The 16,792-nt window shown below is 49.4% G+C and overlaps 1 protein-coding gene and 1 non-coding gene across 16 annotated transcripts in view; both read left to right on the top strand.

Moving 5' to 3' along the window:
• MICAL3 (microtubule associated monooxygenase, calponin and LIM domain containing 3) overlaps window positions 1-16,792 on the top strand; it is a 221,544-nt gene that overhangs the window by 188,436 nt on the left and 16,316 nt on the right. For 10 of the 15 annotated variants that reach the window (XM_059403945.1, XM_059403956.1, XM_059403951.1 and 7 more), the window contains 6 exons: window positions 994-2,845; window positions 3,374-3,468; window positions 7,130-7,180; window positions 8,529-8,639; window positions 10,100-10,193; window positions 15,158-15,208. In XM_059403945.1, the coding sequence (XP_059259928.1) occupies window positions 994-2,845; window positions 3,374-3,468; window positions 7,130-7,180; window positions 8,529-8,639; window positions 10,100-10,193; window positions 15,158-15,208 (2,254 nt within the window). The remainder of the gene's footprint in view (window positions 1-993; window positions 2,846-3,373; window positions 3,469-7,129; window positions 7,181-8,528; window positions 8,640-10,099; window positions 10,194-15,157; window positions 15,209-16,792) is intronic. The other 5 variants (XM_059403953.1, XM_059403949.1, XM_059403958.1 and 2 more) reach the window with 3 other exon arrangements.
• On the top strand, window positions 13,241-13,431 carry LOC132021059 (U2 spliceosomal RNA). The gene has a single exon (XR_009405235.1). It is a non-coding gene; the product is annotated as a U2 spliceosomal RNA (small nuclear RNA).

Here is a 16,792-nt window from a genome sequence, read left to right as displayed (position 1 = left end):
TTGGCTTCTTGTGCTTAGTGGAGCTGCTAAAAACAGGAGTGGCCTTGGGGATCCAGCTTAGTCCTCACCATGAGGACAAGGCAGTCTAGGCAGCATCTCCCTAACCCAGCGCTATACCAGTCCCAGATCTGAGTCATCCCACCACTGTGTCAGTCTTCTGTCATACCATATCATTTCAAAAGTAAATTTAGGTTAACACAGTAATTTGGGTGGAATCATCAGTTTGATAGGACAGATGTGTTTGTTTCTTAGTATAAAATGAATGTCTGACTGAGTTTTAAAATTGAAAACATCCACCCAGATTACCAGTGGTACATGAACCACACATTGGAGAATGGTACGTAAAAGGATTGCCACAGTGTCCTGTGGAATAGGTTTTGGGAAATGCTATCTGGAGGACAGATTTGGGAAGGAGGCCAAACTCAAGACCTGGGTTGGCCTGATTTGGTCTTTGAGATTCTAAAAAGCAGGTGAATTTGGTGATTTCATTCATGAAATTGGGGGAACTTTGCTGAGACTAACGGGTGGGTGATAGAAGAATTTGTGCTGGAATATATGGATCTTTGAGTTTCCTGGGAAGGACAATTTGTAGTATAGACTATAAAAAAATATATATATAGCTGTTTTAAATCTTACCATGTGGGCCTCTGTCTTCATACATCAGAGTTCTTGGGGTCCATAGTCAGGAGAGCTGGCTCCTTCAGTGTGCTTTGGGCAGTGTCCATTTCAGTGCACAAGGAATGTAGGATGTGTTTGAGATGAACCAAACCCTGAAAGCTGAGTCTGTTGAGCAAAGTAGAGTGGCTTTAAAGATTGAACAAATAGAGCGGAGAGTGAGAGAGTGTGTCCTGGAGCCATTTCAATGACAGCCTAAAGGAGAGGGAGAGGAATTTACTTCATAAACACAGGCCCTTTGAGAGAGAACTTGCCAGTGGGTTTCTTCTGACCATTGAACCCTTCCTTCTAAGCAGCTTCTATCTTCCTTTTCTGTAGGGGGCCCAAATCCCACCTGTCTCTGTTGCTACCAAGGTGAAATTGCCTGAGGACAGCCTTTTCCCTGAACCTTTGCTCCCCAAAGTGAAGCCCAAAGCGGAATTGCCCACTGACCAGAGGGCTATGCGCTCTCCTATCCGATTGCAGCCGGTGGCTCTGCCGGAAGCCAGGACACCTACCTCCCCAGTTAGCACACAGCGCCTGTCACCATTGGCCACCTCCACCCCCACCACCACCCAGCTCCCCATTTGTTCCCAGCCTCAGCCTTCCTCTGAGGCCACTGTCCCATCCCCCACCAAGTCCCCCATATGTTTCCAGCCTGTTCCAGCCAAAACAGCCATCCCTGTGGCTTCCCTCCCCTTGAAGAACCAAGGGGACACCAAGGATAGACTGGGTTGCCCTCTAGCTGTGGATGAGGCCCTGAAACGGAATGACCTGGTGGCAGAGTTCTGGATGAAGAGCGCTGAGATCCGCCGCAGCCTCGGGCTTACCCCTATAGATCGGAGCAAGGTGTCTGAGTCCAGCTTCCCCTCACCTACCTTTAAACCAGTGTCCCTAAAATCCTATTCAGTTGAGAAGTCTCCTCAGAGTGAGGGGCTCCAGCTTCTAAAACTTCCACCTGTTCCTAAGAGGCTAGGCCTGCCGAAGCCTGATGGTGACCAGCCCTCCCTACCAACCCCCAAGTCCCCATCTGACAGAGAGCTGAAAAGCTCCCATGAAGAGAAAAGAGATCTGTCAAGCAGCTCTGGGCTGGGCCTTCATGGGAGCTCCTCCAACATGAAAACCTTGGGCAGCCAGAGCTTCAACACCTCGGACTCCACCATGCTCACTCCACCTTCAAGCCCACCCCCACCCCCACCCCAGGATGAGGAGCCTGCAACTCTTCGAAGGAAGCTATATCAGACTTATGAGCATAAGGAGACCAAGCCCAAGGCCTCAGTGATCCCACCCTCACCACCTGCCTCCTTTATGCGGACCCCCCGAGAGCCTGCCCAGCCCCCTCGAGAGGAGGTGCGGAAGTCGTTTGTGGAGAGTGTGGACGAGATCCCCTTTGCCGATGATGTGGAGGATACCTATGATGACAAGACAGAGGACTCGAGTCTACAGGAGAAGTTCTTCACACCCCCTTCCTACTGGCCCCGCACGGAGAGGCCCCTCAACCCACCCCTAGCCAAGGAGAATGGTAGGTTGCCTACTCTGGAGAGTGGGATCCAACCACAGAAGAGGGGCCTGCCCGTAGTCTCTCCAGAAGCCAAGGAACTGGCTGAGGAGCGCATGCGAGCCAGGGAGAAGTCTGTGAAGAGCCAGGCGTTGAGAGACGCTATGGCCAAGCAGCTGAGTAGGATGAAGGAGATGGAGATGGCAGCTGGGACCTCCAGGCCCGCAGGAGGCACCTCCCGCAAAGCTTCCTCAGTTCCCTCCAAAGGAAAAGATCTCCGCCCCGAGTCCCCTAAACGCCCAGTTCTCAAAGGTCCCAGGGAGCCCACCCTGAAGCACGAAGCCACTTGTGAGGAGGTCCTCTCCCCGCCATCGGACTCAGGGGGTCCCGATGGTTCAGTCACCTCATCCGAGGGCTCCAGTGGGAAGAGCAAGAAGAGATCGTCACTCTTCTCCCCCCGCAGAAACAAGAAAGAGAAGAAGTCCAAAGGTGAGGGCCGGCCCCCAGAGAAGCCCAGCCCAAACCTCCTCGAGGAAGCCACTGCCAAGCCCAAGTCCTTGTGGAAGTCAGTCTTTTCTGGGTACAAAAAGGACAAGAAGAAGAAGGGCGATGACAAGTCCTGTTCCAGCACCCCTTCCAGTGGTGCCACTGTGGACTCGGGCAAGCATAGGATGTCTCCCATCGTGAAAGCAGGTATGTCAGCACCAGGGGACCCCTCCTGGGGCAGGAAGTAAGGGGTGTGTCCTCCATCACCAGTTCTTCTCAGAAGATCCATTTCTCCTGCTGCTTGCCTGAGGGTTCTTAGGAGCGATGCTAACGGGGTAAATAAGAAGGAAGCCGAACCATGGGCTCACAGGGCATATTCCACATGATGGAATCATTGTAAAACCCAGCTTGGCACTGAGTAAGGGAGATTTGGACAGTGTGTGCACCCGTCACCCGGTCCCAGAGCAGGGCCTGATTCTGAGCACAGTGGAGCGTGGCACTGCAGGGAGGCTCCAGGTGGGCTGTCCTCCAGACACTGTATATTCAGTGGTCGCACTGCCCCTGCCGGCACAGGGGTCAGCTTCCAAGCTCCTGGCTCCCTAGCCTAGGTTAAGAGCCCCTCAAACTGGGAAGAAGTCCACCCTCTCCTTGATTCCTCTGGGCGACACATGTGCATGCAGAATTTGGGAAAGCACCGTGGTGTCCTTGGTTTGCCTCTTCTCTCCATCCCCTTAGAGCTGCAGCTGCGGCGCCAGCTGAGCTTCTCGGAGGACTCAGACCTCTCCAGTGACGACATCCTCGAGAGGTCCTCCCAGAAGTCCAGGCGAGAGGTATGTAGGGTCAAGCTCAGCCCAAACCTCTGGGTAGTCTTGGTGGGCATTCCAGCCCAGGGTGGAACCCAGTGGCCTCCTCTGATTGCCCAGTGGACCCCGGGCTGAATGCTCATAAAGGGAGTGCTTCTCTTGGGCTTCTTTTAACAGCTGGGGCTTATTTGTTTCGATGGCAAGAGTTCCTGTGTTTCTTTCTTGGGAAGAAGACAGAGACATTCATGCTCAAAGATTCACTCGATTTTTAGCAAGCTGCTGGTGTCATCCATTTGTTCTTTTGTCCTCAGAATTCCCATGGGGAGTAGCATCCGCCAGTGTCCAGAGTGACAGCAGAAGGGTTTTCTGCCTAGATCTGGTGGAGGTTGGGACACGGACGATGGGTTTAGGCAGTAGATGGAGGCTGAGTCACTAAGGAGTGCACCCTGTCATCCTGCCTGCTTTGTACATTTGTGGGTTAGAGAGGAATTTTTGCTATTAAAGAACCAGTCCAGGAAACTGACCTGGATTCTGTGCTGAATAGGACACTCTGGATTTGACTTGGTTCCTCTTACTGCCCCAGGAATGGGAGCTGAGGTGGCTGCTCAGCTCTCCTCAGAGCGAACCTGCAAGGTGGAGGCCTCTTGGATACTTATCCAATCTTCTGATTTCTAAGGGCTCTTGTAGCTCTGTTGTAGATCCATGAAGTTGGAGGAGGGAGTGGGATTAGAGAAAGTTCTAGCAGGGCATCAGCATCACTGAGACAGTGATGGGGTGGGGAGGCCAGTCTAGAAAGGCCTGGGCAGCACAGAGGGGCAGTTGACGCTGCACCGTCTCCACTGTCCAGTCTGGGACACACTCTCAGCCTCCTGTCCCAGGCGACAGCCCAGCTATCTTCAGCTCCCTTTCCTGAATGACAGGTGTCCCCAGAGTGTTATATAGCCTTCTTTATAAGGCTTTCCAGGACTTGAATTTGAGTCTGCTTCTCTGTTGGCTTCCAAGGAGTTGCCACGGCAGATCTGAGCCTCACACATGTCTGGTCAGTAAAGATGGCTTTAGCTAGTCCCCTCCCCCCATCCCGCTTCACCTTCAACAACTTGGCACACTGGAGGAAACCCATCTTTTAGTTCTCCTCTCATACTTGGTCTGTTGGCCTCCCTGGCCATGCCAGCTATTTAGCTGTCCACTCCCTTAGGACACCTGAACAGTCAGGCCTCCGATCCCACCTGTCCCTGCCAGGCCAGCACTGAGTTAGAGTAGGGACCCTGTATGCTGGCTCTCTCCCAGGAGCCTAGCTTCGTGGGTCTCCTATCAAGTGCTCCCCATTGTACTTTCCCAGGCAGCAGCATTACTATGACATTGGGACTAAGAACTGCTTCTGGATATGTACATGGGTCCCCCAACATGTGCCAATACTGGAGACTGGTGCTGCCTACTGGTCAGAAACTCCCATCCATGGTTGCTTTTGTGGTCAGTTTCTCCACTGTTTCTCAGTTAAATGAAACATCCCAGCAGAACGCAGAATGGCAGGCTGCCCAAGCTGGCCATGCCCAGGCTTTCTTCTGGTGATATGTGTCACTGAGGACAGCCTCCCCTTGGGGCCCTGCTGACCTGAGGCACACAGGGAGCTCTTCCCTTCTATGTGACCAACAAGTCATGGCCCCCACTCCTAGACTCCCAGAATCAGAGGCATGGGGGCTTCACATTGCGTTTGTGCCCCTACAGGACCTTTTGCTGGAGGCTGAGCAAGGAATACTAAAGACAAAGCTGAGCCTAGGACGTGTTGACTTGAATCCTACCAAAGTGTGGGGTCGGCCTGGGGGAGAGTGGACACTGTATTCTCAAGGATGGACACTAAAACAGGAAAACAAAAATAGCCATGCTGGACACTTTGGAATAATTAAGTGAATTTGGTCACAGATGGTATAGTATGTGTAGATATGCAGTGTTACCACATCCGTGCTAAGTTGCTTGTAAGACATTAAGGTACTGTAGTCATGTAGGAAAATGTCTCTGTTCTCAAGAAGTACATGCTAAAATTTGTAGGCACAAAAAATGCCTACAAATGACTGCCCCCATAAAAAGATTATATATAAATATATACAAAAAGATATGTATAATATCAAGTATGTAGCAAAATGGTCAAGTTTAGCAAATCTAAGCAAAGGTGTTCATTGTTCTCTTCCAACTTTTCCTAGGTTTGGAAATTTTCAGAGCAGGAAGTGAAGGGAGTGGGGACCCCTAAAGGGACCACAGGGTCAGGAGAGAGCATCTGCGGGAAGTGGTTCCCCTTGCCTCACAGACCCATCTCTGAGTCAGGCATCTGGGAAACAAGTGCCTGAGTTTTGTTTCACAGTACATCATTAGTTTCTGACGTAGTGTTCAGTGATTCATTATTTCCGTGTAACACCCAATGCTCATTATAACACGTGTGGTGACTAACATAACACAACAACAAAAATAATAATAACATAAAATAAAATACAAACAACAAAAAAACACCTAAAATTGAAAATAACTTACTTTTATTTAAAATGTTAACTTAGAAAAATTAAGATAATACAGACAAAATCTATATATCACCTGTTACACTACCAACAAAAGATCATTCACATTTGTCTCTTTTCTTTGCCTGAGGCTAACTTTAAATATAAGTGATGCATGCGTCTTAACATCTGTGGCACAGCCACAGGCATGTGCCTTTGCTCTGGGACAGGCCCTAGTCCCCGTGTCGCAGCAGAAGCAGCAGCTTCTCTCAGTACACCACAGATGTGTCATGATTTCTCTCCTCGAGTCGCTGCCTCTGCTGAGTTGGTACCTGCCCTCCTCTGCCAGAGGCCAGTCAGGGACTGCCCCCACTCCCTTTACTTTTTACAACAGCCGCAGGTGCTACTCCTTAGGTCATGGTTACATAGTTCCTATGGAGTGATTCACATGTGGTTTGGGGAACTCATCCATCTTCTGTTCATTTAGCTGATTTGTTCTAATAATGAGATTCATCCTCTCACTCTGTTTGTGGGAGACATGAGTCAGTCTGAGGCAGACATATGTGCCTGAGATATTTTTGGCTATTATCAGTGCCCTTTCACTGGGCATAATCAAGAAATGGTCCCCACCCCCACCCAGGATTTCTGGGGGGCCCACTAGGAACCCACCTGGCCCACACTGCCGGGAGAGAGCCTTTTGGAAGAGAACATCAGGTTTGCTTTGTATCTTTGTCTCTGTGTGCCCGGCAACGGAATTTCCCATCACCAGTGCCCCACCCTCCCACTGGGCTGAAAGAAGTCGTCTGAATTTCCACAGGCAGATGGGTTACTGAAGGAGAAATGGCATGTGTAACCATACATTTATACAGCTTTAGTTTATGCTGTACAAGGGAGAGTGAAGAGAGAAGAGAAGTTTAGGGCATAGTGAGGATGAAGCTGTCTTCTCAATAGAAAAGTGAACCCAATCCTTTTCTCAAAACCCGGGTTCACAGAGACTCTGCTGCAGGATCTGTATCCCCAGGTCCCTCACTTACGCAGTCCTGTGTGACATTGTGAAAAATAATCACATGTTTTAGTCTTTAGTCTCGCCTGTTTGTTTTAAACTTCTAACTGATTTTGCTCCATTTCTGTGTTCTATTTTTAATTTTTTAATTGTTATTATTACTATTCTGTTTTGTTTTCCGTTGCCATCCCCTTAAAAGTTGATTTATGTACCACTCGCCTTGGCATTCAGGAGATCCTATGCATCAAAGGTAGTATCTCATGGCCATGGCTGGTCATTGTTGCATGCGTGTCTGTGATTAACCACCCGGAGCTGCGCCCAGCCCTGGCCCTCCGGCCACATCCTCACTAACTGTTCACACATGCATGGAGCAGTAGCCAACACTGGCAGCAGAACTTTCTTTAGCTGTGTCATGGCAGAGGAAGGGAAGACGCCCTACTCTTGACTGGCTGGAGTGCATGTGGTCATTTCACTCCAGGGCTGCCCCCTTGGGGACTGGGCACCACAGGGTTGGGGAGTTCGTGAGCCCTCAGCTCCATGAACTGCAAGGGGAAGTGCTTAGGGCACTAGAACAGCACAATGTTCCTTGAGGACTTAGCTGCTCAGTTGGCCCTCCACTGTCCTTGAGCTCTTAAAATAAAGATTAGTAGACTACACTCCTGAGTTGAATTTGGAAGTCTCTTTTCAAATCTATCAGTCTCTCTCTTTTTTTTCCTCGGAGGAAATGAAGATGTTAGGAATAGAGGCAAACCCCTCAGCATTTGCCTCTTGGTGGTTGCTCAGTGTTAACACAAGGCATCTGACCCTGCCTTGCACCCTCAGTGCCCACATTTGCAGGTGGAGCTGCTCAGGCGGTTGTGTCCGTGAATTGGCCCTGGGTTTGGCCTGTTGCCTCCTGAGGGCTCATTAGCAGGGGCTGAAATTGCCCTGCCAGACCACCTCCTCCCTTCTCTCAGCAGCTGACTGCTGCCCCTGGGCAGACCCTGGGGGCGTTCCTAGTTCACCTCCGGATATCCCTTCTTCAGACCACATTAGTTAGCTTGGGGTGCACTCAGACTTAAAAATAGAAGCATCCCCATTTTCTCTACTTTTTTAAATGTTACTTCCTAGAGAACCTTATAAATATCACTCGTCTGAAGGAATTGGCATTTGATGTTAAACAAGAAAATAAAAGGATCCTGATTTTTCTTTTTCCTTTCCCTGAATGCCTTCAAGAAGCAGGAGGCTTGTGGGAACTAATTATATTTTTACCTCCAGAAAGTCTTAAAAAGAGCCGACATCCTTCCATTGGAAATAGGTGATCTCTGTGATAAAGGAGCATATGACCCTCGGTCCCTTTAACTTCCTAGCTGTTGGTCCCCACTGAGCCTCCTGTCCCTGCCACAGTGGGGAGGTATCTCATTTGTGGTGCTTTAGCTGTACCCTGTAGCAGTTAGGGCTCCAGCAAGGACAAGCGTCAGTGAAGCCTCTGGCCAAGCTGCAGCCCGGGAGTCTGCCCATGGGCATTCTGCTGAAAGGCAGCTCCCAACCAAGGGAAAGTGCTCTCCATGCCCAGGCCTGCTGCATATCACTGAGGAAATCTCTCTCATTTTCACCAGCCAAGAACTTACACAGAGGAGGAACTGAACGCCAAGCTGACCCGGCGTGTGCAGAAGGCAGCTCGGAGACAAGCCAAGCAAGAGGAGCTGAAGCGGCTACACCGAGCCCAGGTAAGATCACTGGAGGGGCCACAGCTCCTGGGTGGGAAAGAGCCTTCTCTCCAACATGCTTGTCTTTGCCCATGACTCGGGAGGGTAAAGAGGACAGAACAGAGGTAGACGGGGTGTCCCTGATATCTGAGAGGACAGCCCCAATGTGTCAGGTCACAAGCCTCTGGCTTGATGAAACTACAGAAGCCTTATTTTTATGGAGTTCTTGATAGAAAAGGAAGAGCTGGGCTTTGAGTTTCTTCCTAAATTCCTTGCTCTGGTGTCATCCTTGTGAAGTCAACTAGTTCAGTTGTGAGGATTGTCCTTGAGAGGCCATCTATGACCTGTCAGCCTCTGCTGGGCCTGGGATTTCCAGGTCAGAGCTGTCCTCCAGGCCTCAGCCTCTGTCTTCAGGCCTCACAGAACCTAGACCATTCCAGATTTTCTTTCTGAAACAAAAAATAATTCCTTTTATAAAGTATTAAAGAGCATTACAGGGGTGCCTGGGTGGCTCAGTGGGCTAAGTCTCTGCCTTCAGCTCAGGTCATGTTCTCAGGGTCCTGGGATCGAGCCCCGCATCGGGCTCTCTGCTCAGCAGGGAGCCTGCTTCCTCCTCTCTGACTACTGTGATCTCTGTCAAATAAATAAATAAAATCTTAAAAAAAAAAAGAATATTACAATAAGGTTTTGTAATAAGTTTGTGTATATATAGTTGTATTCATATCAGTACACTAATCAAAAGCTATAAACAACGAAAAACATTAACAGCAAACCCAAATACCAAGGTATTTCTCTGAATTTTCATGTTTAGCAAGCATCAGAAACCACCAGTATTTTAGTCCTTTTCTTGAACATTCTTCTGTATCCACATTCTCTGCACTGATTGGATCCTTGGATTTTACTTCATTTTGTGTGTGCCATTTTCCAGATATATGTCATGGGCTGCTGCTTTGGGGGTTGAATGTCCTTCTAGTATCCATGATTAGTTCCCCCATAGCACAGGGAAACTTCTCACTGTATGCTTCCCCACAGATTCTAGCACACTGCTCCATTCTGGATTTTTCTTTTAATCTTCTAGATTTTTTTAACCTTTTTTTTTTACCTTTTTTTTTTTAATCTTTTTAATCTTGCAGTGTGCTCTAGGAACCCCTACAAGTGCTTTAGCAACCTCACTGTTGGCAGTACTTAGGATGCAGTACCTCAGTCCCTGCTGCAGGGGCTGACATCACCTCCAGGGTCTGAGCTGCCTGCCGAGACAGGGACACCACACGCTGTGTGCTTACTAACGACAGGCCCTGGGGGATTTGACGCAGGGGGGCTTCCCTCCCCACTCCGGGCTTAATGCCTGTGGACCAAAGCCTTTCCAGCTTTCAGACCTAATTTGTTTCTCTTCCTGTTTGTGTTTGTACAGTTTAGTTGTCCTCCTGAAAGCTAGGAGATGAGAGAAAGAGGGGCGCTCACACTGTTCTGTTTTCCTGTAGATTATCCAGCGGCAGCTGGAGCAGGTGGAGGAGAAGCAGAGGCAGCTGGAGGAAAGAGGGGTTGCCGTGGAGAAGGCGCTCCGTGGTGAAGCAGGTATTGTCTGGGTCTCCTTTGTGAGGGGGTTTGTTCCTAAAGGAAAGGCCCTGCCCCCACCCACCCATGGTAGGCTACTCTTTTGTCACCTGTGTAGAATTCAGCTGGGTTCAGCAGGGTTCTCTGGGGCCCTTCATCACTGAGACTGGGGCTTCCTATTAAGCAAAAGAAAAGGAAAGCCTCTCCATTTGGGACTGCCCCAAGGCCTGGACTTGTTCTTCTGCCCTCTTGGAGGGTTTGCTGTTTATCTATAGAACCAACTCTCAGTCCGCTTCACATGTTGATGGCAAGCACTGGGCCGCCTCCTCTCTTCTTCCTCCTTTCGCCCTCCCTGCCTTCGTTTCCTCTAGAAGAAAAGAGCTGGGTATGAGGGACACTGTACCACAAGGAGCCATCACAGAACTGCATGAGTGGGTCCCCCAGCCGGTTTCCCATACCACCTCCTGTGTTTAGCTTTGTGGGCTCCCTCTCCCACTCAGACTCAGAGAATGGGAGGACAGATGCCCCGCAGAGCCCTCACCACCTCCTCCAGTGTGAATCCGGGCTCTGTATCTCCCAGAAGCTGGTCACTCGGAGCAAGAGACAGGCTCGGGGGATGGTGGTGAGCCAGCACAAGGTAGACACGGGAATGGCTTTGAGGGTCACACACTCAGTGGCTTCCGTGCCCAGGGAAGAGCTGCGAATGTAGTGCTCTGTGGTGAAGCACTGTTCATCCAAGAAGCCTGTGAGGTGGGTTCAGCACAGTGGGGCCCACGGAAGCAAGAAGTACCTGAGTCATCCCTGGTCCCAAGGGTCAGGAAGAAGCCCTGTTGGTTCAGGACCTTCAAACCAGTGGGCCAACCCCAACTACAGGCCCAACTCAGGCACGGAGTGACTGATCTCTGCTTTCTCAAGAGTTCATGAGTCTTGGTCCAACCTCAGGATGGGGAAACCTCCCTGTCTTTGTAGAAAGCACAGGCCTCCAGGGTCAGCAATCAATTTGTGAGGCTGGGGGTAAAGAAAGGAGGTGACCTGACTTTGCAAGTAACCCCTTATCCCTTAACCTAGCGTGGCAGAGGGACAGGGCGCTATATCTCCTGGCAGGCAGGCTCTCTGTAAACTGAAGAACCAGTAGGAGGCAGCAGGAATGGGGCCAGTTGCTGCCCCATCTCGGATCTTACTGAGCTGACCTCACAGGAAGTGCCAGATGTCCAGATGAATTCGTAGAGTTCTATGGATGGGTGGGAGCAAAGGTGCGGGCATAGAAGAAGATCTTTCCGGGCCCTTCAAGGCCTAGGTATTGCAGCTGAACAGTTGACTCAGTGATAACCTTCAGGTGAAGAGATGGCATGGGGAGAAAGATGAGGATGTGATGTTCTTGGTTTTGTGCCTTACCTGATGCCGGAGTTACTGCTTGAAGCCACCAAATGAGCTGCAAAAAGTTGAACCACTGAGCAGCCTGTAAGCCAGAAGCCTGGGACATGTGACTGCAAGGCAAGCACTGGCCCATGTTGATGAGTGGAGATTCGAGTTCACCTCAGAGGGTCTCCAGGCTTCCAGATGAAGCTGTGATGTCCCCCGCCATCCCTGTTTTGACTCCCTGCCCCGCATGCACTTCCTTGGCCTCCTGAGTTAAGCCTCACCACCCAGAGGGAGTTAGCCTAAGCCCAGCAGGGATGCCCTCCCCAACTGTAATAGGACTCACAGGGTCCTACCCCCGTGGCTTTCTCTTCTTGCAGATGTCAGGAGGGAGCCTTCTTATCCTTCCCCACAGATTACTTCTGTGAAATGGAAAATGAGGGATAGATCTTCCAACACATAGTCAGAGTAACTCAGTAGGCTTGTGTACCTCCATTTCATTATTAGTCCTCCATTTCATTCAAGTCCTCAAGGAAGACAGCCTGCGCTGCCTCTTCATGGGGTTCTGAGGTTCAGGTGGGCCACCCCAGGGCTAATGGTTTCCGCAAAGCACTTCTGTACTTGTTGGAGGCTGTGCGGTTCGAGACTGTGGCCTTGCTTCAGTGTGTCTAGAACAGGCCATGTTACTCAAGCTGCTGACTGCCAGGGGGTCATAGAAACTTCCTTTGAAGACTGGTATGCGAGCTTGCCAAAATTCCCCTTTCTAGTTGTTTAGATAATTACCTTGCCATAAAAATAAACAACCAGGACTTCATTTAAGTCAGTGGTTTTCCAACTTGTTTCAAATTGTGAGTTTAAGTTTAAATCAAAAAGAACCACTCTGGAATGTTGATGAGCACCAATTTGGAAACACAGGTTATAGTAGAGAACTGCATGTGATAATGGGCCTCAGCCTCTGGTCCATCCCCAGGGCCAGCTTAGAGAACATCCTGACACAGGGAGTTGCCGGAAATGGCAACAGTGTTTAAACAGTTCGCTTGGAGATCTCAGGATACATGTGGTTTAAGTCGCCTCCATCTCAGAAGCCGAAGGTGGGAGCAGTAGGAATTGTTTACACAGTTGACTCACTACTAAATCAAGCAGCAATTCATATTCCTTATAAAGAGTAGATCTAGAAAAAGTCTCCCAAGCGTGCAGTAAACCCAAATGCCAGCTCTGCTGTGCTATCACGGCCTGGATGTTACCCTCCTCCAGGACCGCAATGTGACAGGAGCTGCTCCGACAGGCTGGGTTTCCCTGCACAATGGTTCCCCAGGATGCTGCCCCGTACAGCTGTTTGCTCCTTGCAAGGCAGAACTTAAATAAATACATAACGATAGCCTCTTCCCTAACACATTTTCAGGGAGTACAGATCCTTGCATGTGCAGGGCAGAGGAAACTTGGTCCTGAGAGCCTCAGAAAAGCGAGTTTCCCTGATAGCACAGATGGACATGTTGATGGTCTTTAGTGGTTTAACATCGGCATAGCAGACTTCTGAATGTGATGTGTCTTATGTAAGAATTAAAGGAGTTCAATGTATTTGCAAGTCAGGTAGTTGGGAGATCACTGGAATAGCACTCAAAGAGCCCAAAGGTCTCGCAGAACAGTTTGAAAACCACTGTTCTAGTCCGAATTCTTATAAGCAAAGCTATATCAAAACACCTTCATCCATTGCTTCTCGGCCTTTTGGCTAAGATCAAGTGTTGTATCTGTTCTTATCAGTTTAATATCTGATACATCCTCTATCCGAGGACAATGTATTAAATGGATTTTTAGAGCAGGGAGATGGAATAGGAGCTTGCTCCATCCACTCTACTCATTGACCTGGTATTGCCATATTTCCAGGAATGGTAAAAAAACAAAACAAACAAACAAAAAAACCCTTCATCCAGATACAGATTTGCCCTGTTTTTAAAGACAGACTTTGGTGGCTCCGTTAAATTTCCCCATGAGGCATTTGGGAAATTCTCAGGATATAGCAGCTCTTACCATAAGAATGTATTTCCAGACATACTTTTTTCCTTTTCTTATTCTAAGTACCTCCCTTGTAAGATTTGCCTCTTGTCAGTAGTCCCAGTGGCCCTGTTCCTACTTGGCCAAGTTCATCTTTGAGGATGAACTGTGACCACTGGCTGTCCTTTCTCTCCTGCTTCTGCATTCTGTTCCTCTTGTTAGTCTGGTTGCTCCTGGCTGAGTCCTTAAGGAGATAATCTCAGCTGAGCATGGCAGTTTGGAGTCTCCAGCCATGCTGGCTGGCCCCTTTCCTGAGGGTGCACAGTTGACTGAGCCTGCCATCCTGCCTCGCTCAAGGCACCCCAGTTTCCGTAGCTCTCTGAGGGGCCAGTCTGTTTGGCCAGGCTGCCCTTCCAGATGAGAAATCTGATGCAGACCTGCCATCCATTGAGAGATTGCTCTCAATCTGTCTAAAGCTCATGTGTATCTGGACCATAGTGGTTAGGTTCAGAGCCTGCAAGCCTAGGGCAGCGGGGATTTCTGGGCTAGAGTACCGGAGAAGCCCTTTTTATTTCTGGAACCACGTTGCAAGTTTTATCTACTGCATCAGCCTTGAGCACCAGTTGAAAAACCATTCCAGAATTACATTCTACTTTGTGGTATGGCCATTCTTAAAGGGGGATCCCTCATGTGGAACAGAAAGCTGTCAGAATCAGCATGCACACTGAGAGATCTGGAGGCAAAGGGTAACGAGGTGCAGCTGCCTTTTGTTGTACTCTGCATTTGCTTATGATTCTGGGAGGACGAGGACTGCCCAACCAAGCCCAGCCCCTCAGCAGTGCCCAAGCTCTGCATCTCAAGAAGGCAGCCTCCTTGCTGAGCAGCCCCGTGGAGCTGAAAGGCAAGGAGAGCCTGAGGCCGGCAGACCTCCAAGAGCCTTAGGGCAAATAGTGACTTCTGCTTTTAAAGAGAAGTTGACTGAATTTGGAGCCTAACCTCAGAAGAAACAGGATCTCCTTCATCTCAAACCTGTTCAATAAAAGCGGTTCCGCAAGGAGTTTGACAGCTGAGCCGTGGGGTCCCTGGTGAATTCTTGGGAGAGCTCTGACTGCTTTTAAACCTAAGGCTTGGTGACCTTGCAGAGCTTACCTACAGTGTTCACATCTCGCCTTCGGCCCCTCAGCCTGGGGCTGCTAATATTCAAAAGTAGTAAGTAGCCCCTGATGTGCCCTTGAATTTTTAAAAAGTCTTCGCTAGATACAGTTAACTTCCAGCAGGCCAGGACTCCCAGCAAAGCCAAGGCCTCTGTCCTGTCCTAACTGCTCAGAGGTACGGACAGCAGCCACGTGGTTAATTGGTGGTTTACTATATCACCTATGGGTTTAGCCAGCTCTCTGTTCCACCACCAGAGAGTTTACAGCCGCAGCACGTGTGTGTGTGTGTGTGTGTGTGTGTGTGTGTGTGTGTGTGTGTAGTGCACTGCCAGAGAGATGCATGCTTTCCAGCTGTCTCTCCTCGCCCTCTTGCTGCATCTCCGTGTTTTCTATGCCTCATGTCATTGATTGCTTTGGGTCTGGGGGCACAAGAGGGTTATCTGATCCAGTAACTCTCTCTTCACCGATTCCTTGTTGTAGACTATTGGGGAGAGTCTTATTACAGTGACCTCATCGACTTGCATCTGGGTGGTATGTATAGCGGCGTCTGTTGCTGGCACTAACCCTGCTGACCCCCTTCCCACCCACGGTCCCCGGTCCCTGCTCACAAACAACAAGAAGAAATCAACCCGATAACCAACTGGCAAAAGCACAGGCCCTTTTCCAGCACATTTAGAGCAGCATGCTGGATCTTCCGCATTGTCCAGAGGGAGATTTGAGAGTGCCTTTGCTTCCCCACAGTATTTTAGTTTTTTATCATGGAAGTTCACCTGCCCTTACCCATCTGTGTCTCATCTGCATCCCGGTCCCTCTGATACTGTTTAGTCATCTGACAGTAACACACATGCACACGCACTCACATGCACTCATTCTGGTTTTCCCTCTCTCTCTGTCCTCACCCTGCCCCCACTGAAACATGGCCTCTGCCCTGATCTCATTCCCATTCCTTATAACTTGTAGAAATCACATCCAGTAGGACTCTCCCTGCCACTCATAACTCAGAAGCCAAACATGTAGAGAATTCAGCCTCACCTGTTTTCATGAGGGTGTGTTCATGTTTCCCCTAAAAGATCCAAGTGTGTGGGAAACATGTCAGTTATGATTTATGCCCAAATTCACTGAACTTGAGGCTGTGTTGACAGATGGCTATAATAATGTCCCTCCCTCCTTTTTGTGTCATGGAACTTACTTGCTGTTCTTTTCAGTGAACATATGAAAATTCTAAGGCAGTAGTTCTCAAAGTGTGGGCTCTGGGCCAGCAGCATCAACAACATTACTTGGTAGCTTACTAGAAAGGCAAATTCCCCAGCCTTACCCCAGATCTTCTGAATCAGAAACTCTAGAGGTGAGGCCTGGTTCTCTGTGTTTTAATAGACCTTCCAGGTGATTCTCATGCCCCCTAAAGCAGGAGAACCACTACCTTAAAGGAATTCACCATTTTTGAAGTCTTGGCTGTACAGAGCTCACCACTTATTTTAGATTAGAGTGGTAATGAAGCCATGAGTCTCATTTCTAGACTTTGGGCAGTTTTGTCAAGAGGAGAGCCATGCCGCTGCTCCTGAGGTTAGCCAGGGGAGCTGCGGGCTCCTGGGATGAGCGGCCCGACCTCTTCACCTCCCATTACAGGCTCCTTGCCTAGAAGTGGTCTTAAAACAGAAGAACCAGCAAAGATTATTCTCTGCCATTTTTTGCCATAATCCCATCCTTTTAAGAGTCACTCTCATTTACAAGCAAAGGGCCTAATTCTGTGATCCCTACTGTATGACAGTGCCATATTCTTAGAGAACCTCAAGCACTAAGGGAACAGGCTCTTGGCCTCAGGTAGGTTGGGTTGCTCATCTCTGCTCTCTGTTTTCCATCCCCAGGTTGCCACAGATTCCCACCCCTCTGCAAACCCCCTCAGTGCCCAGGGCTTCTGGTGTGTTCAGAGACTTCATACTCGTGGCCACTGATGTTGTAAAAGGGCCGCTGCTTGCATTCCACTTAACAAATCCTGTTTCCTGTCTAATAGCCTCGACTCCCTTCCCCATCTCCTCCTAACATGCCCTGGGGTTGGGGGGCAGTGTTCATGTCAATCCAAAAGGAATCTCCTGTGTCTGAAAGAGAGTCTCATTA

The sequence above is a fragment of the Mustela nigripes genome, chromosome 6, assembly GCF_022355385.1.
Source record: "Mustela nigripes isolate SB6536 chromosome 6, MUSNIG.SB6536, whole genome shotgun sequence".
NCBI classification, from domain to species: Eukaryota; Metazoa; Chordata; class Mammalia; order Carnivora; family Mustelidae; genus Mustela; species Mustela nigripes.
Note: the sequence above shows the minus strand (reverse complement) of the source record. Positions and strands in the feature narration are given on the sequence as shown.